The sequence below is a fragment of the Balaenoptera physalus genome (genome assembly GCF_965194825.1).
Source record: "Balaenoptera physalus genome assembly, chromosome: 17".
Classification (NCBI taxonomy): Eukaryota; Metazoa; Chordata; class Mammalia; order Artiodactyla; family Balaenopteridae; genus Balaenoptera; species Balaenoptera physalus.
Window position 1 is genome coordinate 16582003 of NC_138895.1, and position 20144 is coordinate 16602146.

Here is a 20144-nt window from a genome sequence, read left to right on the forward strand (position 1 = left end):
CCTCCACAGTGTTAGCTCAATAACCAAGGCCATATATGCTTAGAGTGAAATACTCTTCACTATAACTTCAATTAAAAAGAATAAAACCAGGATTATTACAGATTTCCATGCCTATCCGCACTATTCTTTTTTGTTGTTTTCCTGAATTCCATTTTCCATAAAATTTAACTCCAGTGACATCATTTCTGTAATTAGTTGTATTGCTTTACAAGAGTTTAAGATCATCTTTACAGTCCAGAAATGGCCATAATTAAACTTGAACTAAATTATCCTAAATGTTGTTGCATTGATTAACATCAGAATCAAAATATTTTTCCTAAAAAGTGATTAATTAGAGTCTCTAGCCTCGTAACATTAAAAACATTTTTTTTCTTTACTCTTTCTATCACAAAGCTGATTTTAGTACACAACGCATTTTGAGGTCAGAGGTAGCAATATTGGGCGTAGAATTAAGCAACACAGGGGGAAACCTTCTCCCAGATATCCAGATCCTACCAGGCAGTAAGCACAAGAGAAGCAGAATAATAAAGAACTCAATCCTGTAGAACAGCATAGTGCTTTATAAACAGCACAGAGAAATTGACAGGTAGTTCTCTTTTTGTCCCTTACAGTTTCAGGTTTTTATTCAAATATAATTGTTTTAAGTGTAACATAAAGTACACTTTCTTTTCATCACATCATAATATAAAAATAATGTATTTGTGGCCCCCCCAATACTTCCCAAAGTGCCAGGCTGACATCCTAATTTCAGGACTTGGGTTTGGCGGTATCGTTGTACAGGGCTCAGCCCTGGATCATAATTAAAGACAGTCATGAAAGTTAACAACTGTCCTTAATTCCCACAGAGGTAGGGGATGAAAATTTCTGCCAAGGGAATTCACATTTTGGAATAATTTGACTTTGCACTTAAGATAAATAATATCTTTGGGATCTAGAATACACAGTAGTCTCACTGTTTATTTCCATTTTAGGGGAATTTCATCAGTAGAATGAAGTTAGGTAACTTTCCTAAGGCAGTGGAAGAATCTGACTCTTGGCGAAGAGAGCCTACTCTAATTCCTGAAGTATCTCTAAGTAACCTCATAATGGCCTTACATTTCAGTTTAGCATTTTAAAACAATGTGACTTTCCCTGTACAGGCAATCCCAAACCAATGAATAACCCACACTTATAAATGGTCCCTGGAAAAGCAAGTGCCCAAGACAGGTGGTTAGATGGCTCTAGAAAACTCCCTTCCTTTTCATGGTGTCACAATAGGGATTTTCCCCCTTCTCTCTCCATTTGATGCTATGATGATCTGCTTTCAGTCTTCACCCGTGCCACCTCTGTTTTTAGCCTGGAGGCTCAGGATGGGAATCTTTGTGATAAGAACAGGTAAGGAAAAGCAGGAAGAGGTAGAAAACACCCATAGCCACACCTATGTCCATAGCTTCTATCCACAAGCTGTCAAACTCATCTCACTGGTCGACTCCACGCAGATCCAGTGAAGAATGGCATGACCTCTTCCTCCTCACCGACCCCTTGCTCTTACTATGAAAAGATTTGCCTGTCTTTTCTTACTGGGTCTAAGTGAAAAGTCAGGGGACACAAGTCCTTGGAGAAGGTCTTCTAGAACTATCAGGACCTTAACTATCAGCAGTTAAAACCCCTAAACGATGCGCTCTTCCTTCAGAACAAGCAATGGGGAGAAGGCTGCCATAGTTTTCCATGCACTGGCCCAAGAAAAAGAGAATGGCTGGTCAGAAGCACAGGGGCATCTCCTTGTCCTCAAGGTACAAAAAGAGAAGAAAGGAGGTGATCAGAAAAATGCTAAGGACTGAGAATTATTCCCAGGAGATTTATAAGCATGGAAGGTCCTGGGATCAGAGCCCTTTACACTGAGACTCACTCTCACCACCTCCCCGATCCCCACCTACCACATGAAAATCCCCGTCTTCATCTTACTAGTTCTGAGCCTAACCTCTGCTCATCTCACTCTACTGGAACAACTATTTCAGACAACAGGGCCATCTGTTGATGGTTTAGAACTAGAGAAGTCCTTACCCTGCAGCCCAGAAATTGGCAAAGGGCCCTTCCATGACTGAATGGGGAAGAGAAATTAAAACAAGAGAGTTGTGTGAGTGGCAGCCAAGGCAGTAGCAGGAATGGCACCTTCCCCTGGCAGCACTGATAGGTCTACAGTACTTGAGTATTGTTTGTACTGGAAAATACACTTCTACTTCAAATAATCAGCTTACGAATAAATTTTGAGAATATAAATTGGGGACTGCCTTAACTCACATTATAGAATTGAAGTTACGCAATTCCAATCATAGAATCTTTTTCCTCTTTTAGCATAAGAATAGTTTAAAAGTAAATTACAGACAAATTTGATCTATATTTAACGTTATTTTGAGAAACGTGACTAAAAGTCATGGAAATGAAAGATAATTCTGGAAAGTCCATTTTATGGCTGTTTTTAAAGTCTGGTTGAAAAACACCTCCCTAGATCACATTCAGTTGTGATCTTTTTAAAATAAAACTATGAAAGTTGAAGTCATACATAATTTAGATTTTAATTTCTATATATTTTATAAGAAATTTATATATAGCCAATTTGATTTGGGGTAAAGACAGAACAAAAAAGCAAAAAATAATTTACCTTCTAATGATTAATGAAATGCTTAAAGAAGAACATTATTTCTTTCAATATACTGAGAAAAGATTATTATGAAATAACAATAGCAACAGAAGCATAATTAGAATATTGATCACAAAATACTCCACCAGTCTTTTCTATCAGTCTTGCTTCCAAACTTTCATGTATTTGTTTCTGGATCACTAGGTTTTATTTATTTCTTAATAAAATGCCAATAATTCATATTTTTCTCTTCCAACAAGTTGCAGTTTGTTTAAAATTACAATTACCATTCAATGGAAGTGAAGGTATTCTGGAATCCTAAGCTTTTTAAAAATTAAACTTTGAGGTTTGGCTGGATTTATTTTTAATTTACAGGTATTGACCCTGTAACAATTGAGTTAAATTACACCAAGATAAAGATAATCTCCAGGTGGGAAGGAACAAATAGGGATGTGAGCTTTAAATGTTTCCTGATTGGCCTCTTTAAAGTGCAGCCCAAGCCATGATATAGATCACTTTTCCTAATGGTTGATAATGCTGAAATTTGAGACTACTACCCCCCCCCTCAAGTTTAGAGCCAGGGTTTGTTGAATTCTGCTTGTACTTCTCTAATCATAGCTCAGCATCTGATAAATAGGAAATGAATCTTCACCCCAAAAGACTTCATTCACAGAAGTTTTATCAGAAATATGCACCAAAATACTTTGGATTCCAGAACCAAGTGCTCAAGTGGCAAATTAAGAATTGAGATATAAATGGAAAGAAAAACAATACAAAACCAAAACGAGAGGAAGAGGGCACATGAACCCATGGTATTTGCCACCTCTGACCTCAAGATAAGTAACTACCAGTTCTTACAATGCTCATTAGAAACGATCATTTTAAGAATTTAGACACAAAAGGTGACCACCCTTTCTCAAGTGGCCCAAGAGGACCGTCTTTAAGTATCACTCCTGTGAAACTTTCACATGTACAGGTGTGCCCACTAGGCAACGTCACTGCTAAAGCCGAGGGATTACTCACCATAGGAGGAAATTCCATAGGGCTGTCCCGGCTGTGGGTACGTGGCATAGGCTGTAGCTTGTTGCATTCCTGTGGTAAACTGTGTTTGCCCATATGCAGCCATAGTTTGTGAGGAAGGGGTAGGGAGAATATGTGGGTATGGTCTGCTATTTGTCAGAAATGACAGAAAATAGAAAGCCCATGCATTAGATGGAAACATGCAAGGTAACTGATTAACAACCAAATCACAAATTCCAGTTAAAGATTGTTTCTTAATGTATAATTTTCAAGTGTAATACACAAAGAACCAAAATACTACAGTGTCCCTCCTAGGTGAGGCTCCAAATAAATTTGTGTAAATACATTTAAGTCTCTATGAAACACACTTTAGTTTAAATTAAGATGTAACATGTGGGCACCAGACATGACTTGAAATAAGGTAAAAGACTACTCGGAAAAGTTACTTATTGATTAAGAGAAAATATATCTTACTTGGAAGGATAAATCTGTGGTGGGGAGAATTGGTGAGACGGTCTTGGGCTGAAGCTACTGCTCCCAATGGCTGGAAAAAGAAAAATAATGCACAATAATCCAAGCAAAATACAAAATATGTATAAAGCATTGATATAGTTTCAACTGTAGGTTGGCCACATGAAACCGTAGACCTTTTGGACCCGCAGAAATGGCAATTTCATAAGTCAACCTAATAGAAAGTTAAACTATATTAAGGAACCTATAGGAACTGATCAAGTGATTCGAATTTTAAATCAACTCTTAGAAAACACAGTCACAATATTCTTAAATACCTGTCAGTGATGGCTTTTACAGTGGCAATACTTTAAGAGCGCAGGGAGTCCTGGCCACTGGTTGGAACGACAGCGCTGAAAGGGGAGGGATGAACTTGAATTACAGGGCTGGGCGGGACCGGAAGGTCCCCTGGTCTATTGTTTGTGTTCAAGGGGACACACAGCCCTGAGACTGTGTTACTGAGAAATGCAGTCTAATCTCCTCTCAGGGCAGTAGAAATAGGACAGATCCTCATTTGCCTGCATTGATTCAGCAATTTTTTTAAATAAAAATGCATTCCTATAACCATCTAAAATTTCTCAAGTTGCAAACTAAGCCTGTTTTTTCTTGCATGGAGATGGATATTCCTTTGCCTTTCAGTTATATGTGCTCCACTTCAGCGTTCAAGTCACAAAGGTTTTTTTTTAAGAGATTATTTAAGCATTCAAGCAGAATTTCATTTCTTTTTAATCACATATACTTGATTCAGTAAGTCTCAGAAATGCACGAAACTCTTCTATCAAATATTCTTTTACAATCATTCTGAACTAAAGAAGCAAAAAAAAAAAAAAAGTTTTTTTTTTTTTTTTACTAACATGAGACCTTAAATTGGTGATTCTCAGCTTCTTTCATTGCTAATATGGGCCATCTATTTGTGTACATAAATATCTACACACATTTACATATATACACATTTACATAAATATATACATATATATATATGTATTTCCCCTTTTCCCTTCAAAGTCATCCTATGCTTTTCCTGGCTAAGATGCATATGCTTTGGCTACAATTATTATAAGATGTAATATGTTTATTTTCTTCTACTAATAATCACTGTCTGCAGAGGCCCTATTATTTATTCATTATATTCTACATAAAACCCTTCATAAGCTTCCATGAACTCCAGGTTTTATACATTTTCATGATATCACATCAGTACAGTTATGTTTCTCAAATGTAACTTTCTAGCTTGTGTTTGGGAAAACAGTGGTGGATTTGGCTTAGAATCTCAAAACCTATGACTAATCCTTTCCTGGTAAAGCAAATAGGCCTAACCCAGTGACAAGAGAATAGATGAAGGTCAGCAGTACTCATGCGACCTGCCAGACTTCAACCCTCTGGCTGTTGGTCTGGCAGAGATGGAGGCCATATTAATGAGAGAAGTCAGGCCAGCTTGGCTGGCGTCCCCCATCTCTTGGCACATGTTGGGTCACTACTCTGTTCCAGACATCACACTCCATGCTGCAGATGCAAACATGCAAAGACAAGTCCTCTCTGTCGCACGTGGGGAGGCCAACACACAAATAGCTACGGGAGGATTAAATACAATTTATAGAAGGGAGAGAATGCCTGGACCGCAAGCACTGCCACTTGCCCAGGTCACCTGCGATTACAACCTTTCTACTCCCCTCTTCTAGGCCTGGAAAGAGACCAAGGACAGAGAAGATTTATCCAGCAGAGCTGCTGGAGAGGTAATATCTTCCCTGGATCACCATAGATAGAAAGAAGTTTTTAAAAAATGAAACCACAACACAAATATGTACTACCACACAAAAAACCCCAAAGCCATCTGAGGATGGAAGCCATAGAAATCCCTTTTATTCTTTCCTAGCTCTATCCCTGTGTTTTTCAAATTTGGGGTCACGACCCATGAAAAGATTGTAAATTCAACTTCATAGGTTCTTCTCAGCAATTTTTTATAAACAAATAGAATAACAGAATAGAAGATATCGGGGTGATTATACAGCTTAAGGTAGGTTCCGTGAAGCTGTGATTTAGATTATATGCATCGTACATGCGTGTACACATGAAGAAAGATTTGGGAGGTTGCAGAGTGTGGTAATACAAACAGGTTCTGGAATTAGAATTTAATTTCAGCTCAGATTCAAGATCCAACTCTTCTATGCGGTGTTGGTCAAGTTATTTGATCCCTCTAAGCCTTGACACGTTCTCATGTAAAATGATGGCAGTAATACTACCTACACCTCATAGGATGGTTGTGAGGGCTAAATGAAGCAATGACATAAAGCAAATAATACTGTGTTTTTGTGCAAGAAATGTTTAACATCTCAGATTCCCAAATTCCCACTGTCTTTGCCCCCACATTTGCCCTTTTTCTGTATTTTTAATTCTACTCAATGGACAGCATCACCATCTATCCAGCAAAATGCTTAAAAACAGGATTCTTTATCCCCATTTTATATATGGGGCTAGATATTAAGTAACACGTCCAAGCAAATAAATAGGAAAGCTGGTATTTGAACCCACATCTGCCCACTCTTCCCACCAAAACATACTATCCCCTGACCCCCCTTCACAGAAACTAGAAACCTCAGAATCATCTCATTTTTTTTCTCCCTCTGTGACTCTCAAGTCACCCATCTCCAATTCAGAAACACCCATTGAGCTGTCCTGCATTCTCCATCCCTACCCTCCTGTTCCGGGGCGGGTCTTCATTACGTCTCACCTTGACTAGAGAAACAGCCATCTAGCTACTCACCCTGCGTTCCACCCACTGCCCTGTGACTCTCACTTCTGCCACCACATTGATCTTCCTTACGCGGAAACTTCTTCACGTCCATTCTCCAGCTTACAATCTCTCACCTGCACTTATACTATCCCTAGAAAAAACTTCCAAATTCCTTGGCAGATTATATAAAGATATTCAAGCATCCACCCTCCTGTGGGTTTAGAGTTACATAGCATCCCTGGACTTGAGGACTGCCCGTGCATGCCATGCATTTTCCTGTCGGTCTTGGTTGGTCTTCACGTCAGAGCCTACTGCCATGTTAACGCTCTTCTCTCCGCCGCCTGTCAAACACTCTTCCACTGGGACTAAAACACCATTTTCTCTTTAGGATAATATCTTCTTTCTCTGTACTTTTTGGAACGTTGTAAACACTGGCAAAGTTGCACTCACCACACTACATGATGGTTAGTTTATGTAGTGTATAGATGTTAGTTTCCTCTGCTACCCGTGAGCTTCCAGGGCCAAGGACCTCCTACTCTCCTTTGTTTCCTAAGCACCTGGTAGGGCCTGGCATGTGGTAGGTAATCAATAAATAACATTTGTTTAATGAGACTGTGAGGTTTAGGTCATAAGCAAAGTAGATATTTTTAAACCATAATAACTTGAAAGATGGTTAAATTATTTTAAGTTATTTATAAACACACAACAATAAACCTGATCTTTGGCAATATAAATGGGTCAATAGTTTTCCTTATTAAATAGACGTGAATAAGAACCCATGGTGCTGCCCGAGTATGTTGCTGCTACTTACCTGTGTGCACCTAAAATGATTGACTATGTAATGCCATGTAAACAGCCATACCCTTAGGGCTTTCTCTAAATTCAAACCCCTGTGATCTCTGTGTAGCCTAAAGTCAAGAATCTTCCACCTTTTACCTCAAGTACTTTTTTCCTTAATTGCCTAAAACACTTTAAACTTTTTAATGATAATCTAAGAATTCAGATTATTTTTAATTTCATGAGACCAGAATAACCTAAGGCAAAAAGAATGCTCCCAGGCCATTTACCAAGGTAAATAAATTGGTACTCTTACCATTAGTAAACTCCAAAGGCCACAAGGCAGAGCCCTGGGGATGTAGGGACAACAGGTCCTTCTCTGTTTTAGCACACTTGTTTCCTATCATTGCATTCTTTCTCCTACCTCTCACACGTAAGTTAAAGAAGCTCCCCAAATCTTACTGCAGGAAGGGAGAGGAGAAGGACCCAAGGAGAATTAATATTCACAAGCTAGAGAATCCACTGAGAAAGTCGAGAGAAATCTGAAAATTAGCAAGTCCTCAGTTCACGGCTCCCCATCTCGTCCATGTCAAGATCATTCAGCTGGACAAACAGGTCAAAAGCCTAAAAGTTAAGTTTTGATTCTTCTCCTTTCCTCACACCCTTTTATCCTAAGTCCAGTCAGCTCTCCCTTCCAAATATAGGCTAAAAGTGACAACTTCTCACTCTCTCTTGTTTGCCACTCTGTTCCACTCACCAACGTTGGCCGTGGCCATCAGAGAGGGCAGCCAGGACACCGCCCCCTGACCTCACCTTCCCTCCCTCTCCCTCCTCTCCTCTCCCAGATAGGATACTGGCACACTGCATCCTGCTTCAGTGGTTCCTCCAGGAAACACGTGGGCTAACACAGTCCTCTTCTGCACCAGGAAATGCTGGTCTCCCTGCTTCTCCTTACCTTCTCCCCACCCTTCTCCCAAAGAGAATTTTCCACATGACAAACAGTGATCTCTTAAAAACATAAATTAGGTCATCATGTCAAACCCCTCCTTGCCCTCAACTCCAAACCCTGTTATCCTGTTTCATTTTGATTAACCCAAACGTATTCCCTCACTTCACTAAGACCTCTGCTCAGATGCCCTTTCCTTAGAGAAGCCTTCCTTCTAAAAGAGACTCTCACCCACTCTTCACCATAGTCTTTGATCTGCTTTCGTTTTCTTCAGAGCACTTTTCACTGCCTGTTTACTTATATTACCACTTACCTATTTATCATTTGTCTCTCCCACAAGAATGAAAGCTCCATGAGAGCAGGGATCTGTCTACTTTTTCATCTCTATATTCCCACTGTCTCGAACATTGCCTGGCACATAGTAGGTGCTCAATACAGAATTGTTGAATGAATGAATCAGATCCCAAAAGGTAGATCTTTTCATGAACAATTACAAAAGCAAAGAAATCATATTTGTCAGACATGATTTTTTTCTCCTCTAGAAATTTCCGATTTTCAAATACCCCCAGACATCAATGTTGAATGAATCCATATCAATTGGCATTTTATTTAACAAATGAATAACAAATTTGGGCTTTGTGGAAGTGGAAGCAGCAGCAGGCAAAGACATTTTTGTAATCCCTCAAAGCACGTTATTTTCAACCCCAACTGTTCTTAACATTTTAATCATTAAAATATTGCTTTTCATTCATCAATAGTAAATGAGCAGAACGTCACTGTATTTTAAAAACACAATAAACAACCTTGAATTTTTCAATTCAGCCACATGCCTTAGAAAATCAACCTCTCTCCTCCAGTATCCCCACACCAGGATACCTGGCGATTTCCCTGGAGAAGAGTGAGCCTCACTGCCTCCTTAATGCTTTAAGATGCTAGGGTTCCTTGAAGGACAAAGGTGGAAACAGCTATTACCAGTGTCAGGATGACTCCATATCTTCTTTATCCTTGCTGTCTATTTCCTTAAGATACCCAGAATATTAGGGATGTGAATTTTTAAGCTATCATAGAGAAGGAAGGTAGGCATAGTGACCACAGAGGTAAAGACCATCTTGGAGTTAATTCTTGGAGATTGCTTTCTCCAGCCTCCTCTTCCTCTTATAAACCCTAAGTCCTATTCACAGCCACTCCAGCATGCCATGCTTTTCACATCTTTACTCTTGAAAGGTGGGGGGAGAGAAGGAGATGCGGGGACAGGGGGGTGGAAGAGGAGGGGGAAGGAGAAAGAGGAGAAAAAGAAAGAGGAGGAGAGAAGGGAAGAGAAAAAGTAAAAGACAACAGTAAATGAAGGTCCATCCCCATGGCGCTCTGTGCCTCCTATGCCTTGACCCAGTTCCCCAGGTCACCTGATCCTTTCCTCTGGTTCCAACACAGACCATCAATCTATGGCAAATGAGATTCTCTACAGCTTCAGTCTCTTCACCAAACTATTCCCCCACCTTCCGCTAAGCCCTCCTCCATGGCCCTTACTTCTCCTGCATATCTTTTCCCAGTAGAGGCTGCTCATTCTCTCGGATTCCAGAATAACAAAGACCTAAAAACACATCCTTGTTGTTTCTTCCAAATCATTGTTTTTCTGCTCTCCCATGAAACCCTCCCTTCTCTGAGGTTCCTGACAACTCTGTAACACTTCCATGAATGACCCACCTCCTAAGCACTGCCTTACATTTATCAAAAACTTTAGTATTTGACTGTGTCCCCTGACACATCCCAACATCATCTTGGGTCCTGCATCCAGCGCTTTTCTCATTTCTCTCTTGGCCTCAACTCTGGCCTTCTACGTCAACCATCAAGCTCAAGACCACATCCTGGACCTCTTCCTCCATTCCAGTCTTAAACCACAACAGCACTGACTGATTTCATTTATTTATTTACAAACATGTACTGACCACTGCATATGAGCTCCATTCTATGATGGCCACTGGGATTGTAAGTGTGAACAAGACAAACAGTCTCTGTTCTCATAGGGCTACAGTTTAGCAGGAGGAAAGATGATGCAAAGTAATTTTTAAAGGAGTGATAAAGGCTGAGGAAGGGAAGTACAGAGAACCAACTCCAGAAGCATCAGGTGGAGACCTCACTGAGTTCTGAGATTAAGGAAGGAACATCCTCTTTTTCCAGAATTTTCATTCCTTTATTCCCATCTCATCTATTATCCAACCCATCAAGAGAGGCAGGCCCCCTGACATCCTTATCCTCTCTAAATTTATTATCCCCTTCCTTCACTTTTTTCTATCTATCCTAGATACATGAAGTTATTTGAAGCTCGTCTTTTACTGATATCCTCAATTTTCTTATAATCTGCTTTACACTTAATATAAGTAAACATTTTCTCATGTCATTAAGTTTTTTAAAAAAGCCATTTTTAAAACCTGTATATGAATCTATCATATAGACAGTGCTTCCCTGAAGTTTCTTTCCTGCCTTCACTTCCATTTCAATACTCTTTTTCTTCTTCCCCAATCACCTGTGCTTTCATCTTATCCTCCACCCATCTCTTATGTATTGGTTTTCCCTGGGTTCTGTCTTCAACCTTGTTATACCCTCCTAGCATCAACTCTCTGTACACTTTCAGAATTTCCATTCCAGATCTTTCCTGAGCTCCAACATCTTCAGGTGCATCTTAAATCACCACTAACAAGCCCCAGACAGAAGCCACCACCTTTCTTCCTCAGTCATGCCTCTCAGATTCCCTCACTCCTCCCTTGTCTCTCTGCTTCACTCATCCCCCCCATGCTCATTGGTCACTATGACCATAAATTCTATTTCATAAATACATCTCAATCCATCACCTTACCACAGCCATTGCCAGCACCCTATCTCAGGTCTTCAGCATTTCTTGCGAAAATGATTGCGAAAACCCCTAACTGTTCTCTCCCTTTCAGTTCCCCGGCCTCCCCTCCATCCTACCTGAGTCATTCCATAAGGGAAAGTGATCACGCAACCTGATGCCTCCCGTGGCACTCAGGATAAAACACACACGCCACGTGGAACACACGTGCCTGTTTAGACTCTGGTGCCTTCCTCTCCGTGCAGCACACCCTGCACTGCTCACACCAGACACACCAAGAATGCTGAACCATCAGTGGTGCCTCCAAGTTCCACACCTCCGTGCCTTGGTCTCCTCCCATGGACCACTCCATCCGTCCAGCTTCCCCATCCTCAATCCTACGTGTGCTTTATTCCTACACATTCTTTAAGGCTGAGTGCAGACATCCTCTCCAGGAAACCCTCCCTGACCACCCCACCCCAACTCGGTCTCTGTTGGGTCCTTCCTGGGTATTCTTAGGGGTCCCCGGGCCTCCCTCTGGCATTATCCAGCTGTACTATGATGGCCTGGTGATTACTTCGCCCTATTAAGTCGCAAGGCAGGACCATTCTCATACATCTTTGAATCCATAATAGCACCAAGCACACTGCCTGACATAAGTCAAATTCTAGTAAATGCTTTATGAAAGAACTATGGGTGTAACACCTGTTGTTATTTCCTTACTGCCTCCAGCTGGTATCATCAGCATCAAAGTTGTGCATCTGCATTTCATTTTATATCTATGTAGAACTCCTTCTAATTGGGGTGTATGTGAAATGACCCCAAGAACTAGATGAAATCAATCACAAACTTACAAAAGTATAGCACTTCCGATGGAGAGGTTTCATAAGCACAGCAGATCACTTGAAAACGGTTAAAAAGTTGGAGAATTACTTCTGATAAGAATGAGTTTTAATTGAAAGAGTCCAAGCTGGGTGATTTGGCAAAGATACAATCAGATCCTCACAGTGAATTTATTATCAGTCACTTTCTTATCAGCAATTTCATCATCAGGGAGGTGAAACTTGTATGTTTTGTTTGTTGAAGGCAGGCTTTCTCAATATGAAAGAGATTAAAAAATTAATTAAGGATCTAAAGCTGTTTGACAAAGTCTGACCTCTAGCTGACATGACAGTTAGGAGGATGCCGTGGCAAGTCTGTTTAGGGGCTGTCAGAAGCCAAATTGTGCGTGATTAGAAAAATCACACAGGGCTTCCCTGGTGGCACAGTGGTTAAGAATCCGCCTGCCAATGCAGGAGACACGGGTTCGAGCCCTGGTCCGGGAGGACCCCACATGCCGCGGAGCAACTAAGCCCGTGCACCACAACTACTGAGCCTGTGCTCTAGAGCCCGAGAGCCACAACTACTGAGCCCACATGCCACAACTACTGAAGCCCGCGGCCTAGAGCCCGTGCTCTGCAACAAGAGAAGCCACAACAATGAGAAGCCTGCGCACCGCAACGAAGAGTAGCCCCTGCTCCCTGCAACCAGAGAAAGCCCGCATGTGGCAACGAAGACCCAACACAGCCATAAAAAAATAAATAAATTTATTAAAAAAGAAAGAAAAATCACACAGATGAGAGGCAGAGGGAAGGAGTCATTAACATAATAAAGATAATTTAGAGAAGACAGAGAACAATTCCCCTTTTGATTTTTTTCTCCTTTACAGAATACCAACATTTTCAGCAAACACTTCATCACACCGAACAAAAACATCAGAATTGCAAATATGTGACGCTGAGAAAAACTATACAGTATTACACAGACAATATCCACATATATACACATGCATATACACACATACATATACACACATATATTTGTATATGTAAACTAGGAAAAATAATGTTTCATATTACTGTGAAAATCTAATATTTATTCCTTACCTGAACCTGAGAAATTGTCTAAAGACCCGTCTGCTGTTGTTGAAACTATTTCACTGCTGCTCATTGGCTCTGTTTTAACTACAAAAATAAACAACATATATCATATACCCAATTAATATTTATAAAGGCACAGTAGAGAAGATATAACATTCAAAATAATTATAAGAAAATCATTTAAAAATCAATCTTTTCATATTTGAATATAAATCAGATTAATATTCCTAATAGAGTCTTTTTTAAAGAAATTCCCATGTTAAGTTTTTCTTCCTAAGGAAACAATCTATTGTGGCAAGTTACCTTTTAATAGAAACACTTTAAAAGTAGTTCAATTCATTGTTGTCTTAAATGTTTACTAAATTGCTTACTAAAATAAATAACTTATGTCTCAAAATTTACATAATGTGGATGTGAAATTATTTCCTTGGGTTTGTAGCCATTTGGCCAAATAGAGTCCAAAGGATAGAAGAGAAAGACTTGAAGAAGTGGGAAATAACACCAGCTTTCATGACAGGTGCACGCACACACACACTTTCTCAGTTATCCAGCATGGCTAAAAAACACTTTAATGCTCACTTTAATGGAATGTTATTACCACCCAGCCATGCCAATTCATCAAGGTCTGATGTACACTTAGTACCAAAACCACGCTAAATATAAATGAAGCAGAAATAAAATTTTCCATTTAAAAATAACAATAGCAGACAGTTTGTGGAAAGCATAACCTTCGGTAAAGTCCCTTGGGTCTGTAAACTAAAAACATTTATCTTTAGGCTACAGGTTCTCCAAAGCAAATCTACTGCACTGATATAGTGAGGGGATTATTGCATCCCTACAGATGAGGCAGAACACCTCAGAACCCTATTTTCCCTAGTTTAGCTTTTTTAAAATAAAAAAAAAATAGCATCAGTTTTCCCTAGAAACTACTAGTGAAGTTCTATCATTGGAATTTGCCTAGCCTACTTTGTGGAAGTTATACATCCCTATTAACTGGTTTTCAAGAAGAGTGTAATAATACTTTAGAGGCTACTTAAAAATCAATAATGTGTTTCCCAAGATGAAGGCCCTAACAAGAGAATATTTGGGGTGGCTTCTCTCACCAAGTAAACACATTCCGGAATGGGAAAGGATGATGGAGAAAATGCAGTTTTTCCTTCTCTCAACACTGCCAATCTCTTATAAACATCAGGCAAAGGACAAATTCACCCTCTTGGGCCTTCAAATCTTTTACTAGTGCATAATGAGTAGTTCTAAAATTCACATTATAAATAGTTGCAGCAGATAGTTTCAAAAAAAAAATTATTTAGACGTCTCTAAACCAAGTTGAAAAGTAAAACCAGTGCGTCCAAAGGGAATCACTTCAACTGATTGTTTTAATGTAGACCAAACAATAGTGTAACTGAAGTTTTCACTTTTCCACCAGTTGTTTCAGATTAGAAGTCTTAGTTGATGCTAATAAATTCTGATATAAGCCTGTATTTCCCTCCTCTTTTCACGCCTCCAGGAAACCTAATGATTTTGCTCTTCATAACCATTATATAGCTACAGGTTTAGGAAGGCAGGGACACCACTGCTGGTGCACGGTTTCACACCCAGTTGCCCACATCCTTATTTTACCTCTTTAGAAAGAACTCATATAACGCCCTGTACATAAAAAACAATGGTTCTATTTCACTCTATACTGGACAAATTACCATGGGATCTGAACTCAGTATCAAATACCACACACCCAGAAAAAGATCAGAATTAGGCCCAAGGGGAATGGGTCCTACAAAGTACCTACTATGTGTCAGATTCTTTGTAGACATTTTGATTCATCTCTTTAAACAATTCTACAAGTAGGTCTCGGAACACAACACACAAACTCACTAGTTACGTACCGTCTTCTTGTTTCACAGGCAACAACTGAAATCAGAGGGGTTAGGAAACTGCCCAAAGTTACACAGTAGGTGGTAGAAATGGGATTTCATGCTGGATACTTTTTATTCCAAGTCTTGAAAAATAGCAGTAAGCGGCACTTCCCAATAATTAGAGCTACTCGACAACAGAGTAAGGCACTGCCACACACTGTGGACATAGTGCAAAGCAAAACCCCTGCAGTCCTTGTCTTCCTAGAGCGTTAACGCTTCCAGGCTAGTGAACTTGCTGCAAGATCTCAAGCAGAAGGTCCACGCCCACCTGTCTGCCTGGGAAAGATGGTGAAGAAGAAATTCACAGTGTGAGATGTTAGCCCAGATGACTTCTAAGTCTTTGCCAAATCTAAGGTCTATGAATCTGTAGACTTGACTATAAAATTCACGAAAGCTTGACTTCGTCAAACCACTCCTACTCCTGTACCCTAAGACCTACCCCAGCTACTCTCCATAATTAGCTTAATCAAGTACAGCTTTCACTCCCAAGAGGTGCATTCAATTATACTTGCAATGCCATTAAAACTAGGCAAAAAGAATAGGAAGGAAACGAAGAGGATACTTTTTCTTTTAGGCCCCCAGCCCATTGCTTTTTGCCATTGTTCAAATATACTCATCTATACACTAAAGAATAAAGACTCCCTTTTCCTGATGAACCCAATTTTTTAAAAGGCTCACTGTTGAAGAGAAGAGGCAGTACATAAAGGAACTACCAGGATATTCGTGATTTTATCAGGTACTGTAATTGAATCTGTGATCACCAGCCACCTGATGCTAAAGAGACTGGTGATTTATTGTGATGGAAAATAGTTTCTGAATGAAAGCCAAATAAACAGAGACCACTGCTGGCTTTGTGGTTGCCAGGCATACACCCACCAGAAAGTTAAAAAGAATAATCTCTGGCCACCAAAACTTTACCCATCCTCACTAGCGCCATGACATTTATAAGTCTGTCATAGGTGATATAATAGAGCACGTTTCTAAAGCTTTGAATTTAAAAACACAACATACTGAATTTTTTTTTAAGTTTGAGAGATTTAAAATGTATCATGTCTGAGAACAATGATCCCATCTGAGCTATTTATCTGAAAAGAAAAATCTATGAGTGACCTGTTCTCCTCTAAATAATGGTAGGATTCTTTTATCTCTGCCATACTTTTTCCTTCATTACGTGACTTCAGTCTATCAGAAAACAGCAACTTTTAGTCTCTTTTGCCACCACTCAAGAGTCTCTCTTTTTCCCGCCACTCCAAATTTCCAATCTTCCATCTGATACTTAAGGACCTACTCATCCTTTAAAAATATTCAGAAATCCTCCTTTACCCCTTTAATCTCCCTGATCCCTTCAACAGCTTCACCTGCCCATGCACTTTAGGCCTGAGTTACACTGGGCAACTTGCTACCCTCCAGAAGTGCCACAAACTTCCATCTGTCAATTTCTTTGCACTTTGGTTTTGGAGGCAAATAATCCAGCTACCTGCTATAAGACTTTGTAAAAGTTATATGATCTTTTCAACCTTAATTATCTCATATAAAATATTTTAAAAGTAATAACTACAGTGATATATATATACAGACATATATGTGTGTGTGTGTGTGTGTGTGTGTATATATATACACACACACACACACATAATGGAATACTACTCAGCCATAAAACAAATAAAATCTTTCCATTTGTGACGACATGGATAGACCTTGAGGGTATTATGCTAAGTGAAACAAGTCAGAAGAGAAAGATGCCATACGATTTCACTTATATGTGGAATCAACAAAATAAACGAACAAACAAAGCAAAACTCATAAAGAGAACAGACACTCATAGATACAAAGAACAGATTGGTGGTCGCCAGAGGAGTGCTGGGGGTGGGTGAGATGGGTGAAGGGGGTCAAGAAGTACAAACTTCCAGTTATAAAATAAACAAGCCATGGGGCTTGTTTGCATGGGGCTACAGTCAATAATATTGTCCTGCATATTTGAAAGTTGCTAGAAGGGTGCATCTTGAAAGTTCTCATCACAAGCAAAGAAACTATCTATATTATAGAAATGCAATAAGGATCCATAAAAACGTACGTAAAGTACCTGATACAAGTAAGGAACTGAAACTATATTTATCATCATCATTAGTAGCAGCAGTATTATACCTACCTACCCTGAATGCCTTTCTCCTGGGGAAGAGTACCAGGGCGCAATAGGGAATAGAGTTAAAATATATAATAAATAAATGAATGAATGAATAAAGGAAGGAATAAAGAGTTAAACACCAGCTTTGGAATTATCAGTTGAAGTTCAATGTAGCTTTGCTATTAACAGTATGAACCTGGAAAAATTACTCAGCTTCTGTGTGCCTCAGGTTCCTCCTCTCTAAGTGGGGATAACATACTCACGAGAAGATTACAAAAGATAAATGCTTATAAATCATTCAGCACTGTGCTAGGTCCAGAGGCCATGTTTTTATAGTTACTCTATCATTAGAGTGTCTTTATTAAAGTAATTATGAGAAATCAAAGTGTTTCTTCTGGGACAGAATCTGTTACAAACTTCACATTAAAGTTAAGCTTACCCTTTGAAAAGTAAATTAGAAGGATCTAAAGCTAAGTGACTTGTCTAAGATCAACCATTAGGGCAACTGCCTCAGGACAGCCAAAATCATATCAAGGTAACTTGGAGGTAACTCAAGAGGAAGGACTAAACCATGATTATATTAAGTAAACATATCTGCTAATCCCAGAGTCCTAATTTATCCCTCTCTTCCATCTCCCTTTCCCCTTTGGTAACCATAAGTTTGTTTTCTATGTCTGTGAGTCTGCTTTTGTTTTGTAAATAAGTTCATTTGTGTCATATTTTAGATTCCACGTGTAAGTGATATCATACGGTATTTGTCTCTTTCTGACTTACTTCACTTAGCATGATAATCTCTAGGTCCATCCATGTTGCTGCAAATTCTTCTGCCCATTTTTTAATTGGGTTGTTTGTTTTTTTGATGTTGAGTTGTATGAGCTGTTTATATATGTTGGATATTAATCCCCTATGGGTCATATCATTTGCAAATATTTTCTCCCATTCAGTAGGTTGCCTTCATTTTGTCAATGGCTTCCTTTGGTGTGCAAAAGCTTTTTAGTTTAATTAGGTACCATTTGTTTATTTTTTTATTTTTATATCTTTATTGGAGTATAATTGCTTTACAATGTTGTGTTAGTTTCTGCTGTATAACAAAGTGAATCAGCTATATGTATACATATATCCCCATATCCCCTCCCTCTTGAGCCTCCCTCCCACCTTCCCTATCCCACCCCTCTAGGTGGTCACAAAGCATCAAGCTGATCTCCCTGTGCTATGCAGCAGCTTCCCACTAGCCATCGATTTTACATTTGGTAGTGTATATATATCAGTGCTACTCTCTCACTTCATCCCAGCTTCCCCTTCCCCCATTGTGTCCTCAAGTCCGTTCTCTACATCTGTGTCTTTATTCCTGCCCTGCTATTAGGTTCATCAGTACTGTTTTTTTAGATTCCATATATGTGCGTTAGCATACGGTATTTGTTTTTCTCTTTCTGACTTACTTCACTCCGTATGACAGACTCTAGATCCATCCACTTCCTACTATACATAAAATAGATAAACAACAAGGTCCTACTGTATTGCACAAGGTACTATATTCAATATCCTGTAATAAACCATAAGGGAAAAGAATATGACAAAGAATACGTATATATGTATAACTGAATCACTTTTCTGTACAGCAGAAACTAACACAACATTGTAAATCAACTGTATTTCAATTTAAAGAAATGGTCAGGAGAACTAGACATTTTTCCAAAGAGGAAATGCAGACGACCAACAAGCACATGAAAAGATGCTCAACATCGCTAATCATCAGGGAAATGCAAGTCAAAACCACAATGAGGTATCACCTCACACCTATCAGAATGGCTATCATCAAAAAGAACACAAATAACAAACGCTGGAGAAGACGTAGAGAAAAGGGAACCCTTGTAGACTGTTGGTGGGAATATAAGTTGGTGCCGCCACTGTGGAAAACAGTATGGAGGTTTCTCAAAAAACTAAAAATATAACTACCATATGATCCAGCAATTCCACTCCTGGGTCTGTACCCAAAAAAAAACGAAAACACTAATTTGAAAAGATCATGCACCCCAATGTTCACAGCAGCATTATTTATAATTGCCAAGATATGCAAGTAACCTAAGAGTCCATCAATGGATGAATGGATAAAGAAGATGTGATACATATATATATATATACACACACACACACACACACACACACACACACAATGGAATGTTACTCAGTCGTAAAAAAGAATAAAATTTTGCCATTTGCAGCAACATGGATGGACTTGGAGGACATTATGCTAAGTGAAATAAGTTGGAGAAAGACAAATACTATATCACTTATATATGGAATCTAAAAAATACAACAAACTAGTGAATATATCAAAAAAGAAGCAGACTTACAGATATAGAGAACAAACTAGTGGGTACCAGTGGGGAAGGGGGAGGGGCAATATAGGAGTGGGTAAGTGGGAGATACAAACAACTGGGTATAAGATAGGCTCAAGGATGTATTGTGCAACATGAGGAATATAGCCAATATTTTGTAATAACTGTAAATGGAAAGTAACCTTTAAAAATTGTATTAAAATTAAAAAAAAAAAAAAGAAAACATATACCTCAGTCATTACAATCTTTCTGAAGAAACAGACTAGTGGGAGGATGGTGAACATGGCAATTGTGATAGAGGATTCCAGGAGAAAATGTGGGCATTTCTCTCCAGCCACTGCTTAGTGGCCCATGGAAAAGAGAATCCTGTCTGTTCACCATAAATTTAACTGGAGACAGAGCTATCAGAACATTGGA

General features: G+C 39.2%; 1 protein-coding gene across 6 annotated transcripts in view; it reads right to left on the reverse strand.

Moving 5' to 3' along the window:
* The window catches only part of EYA1 (EYA transcriptional coactivator and phosphatase 1), a 325931-nt gene that overhangs the window by 115741 nt on the left and 190046 nt on the right, over window positions 1-20144 (reverse strand). For 4 of the 6 annotated variants that reach the window (XM_082432589.1, XM_082432592.1, XM_082432588.1 and 1 more), the window contains 3 exons: window positions 13357-13434; window positions 4115-4184; window positions 3644-3789 (listed from right to left, as the gene is read on the reverse strand). In XM_082432589.1, coding sequence (XP_082288715.1) covers window positions 3644-3789; window positions 4115-4184; window positions 13357-13434 — 294 coding nt within the window. The remainder of the gene's footprint in view (window positions 1-3643; window positions 3790-4114; window positions 4185-13356; window positions 13435-20144) is intronic. The other 2 variants (XM_082432593.1, XM_082432591.1) reach the window with 1 other exon arrangement.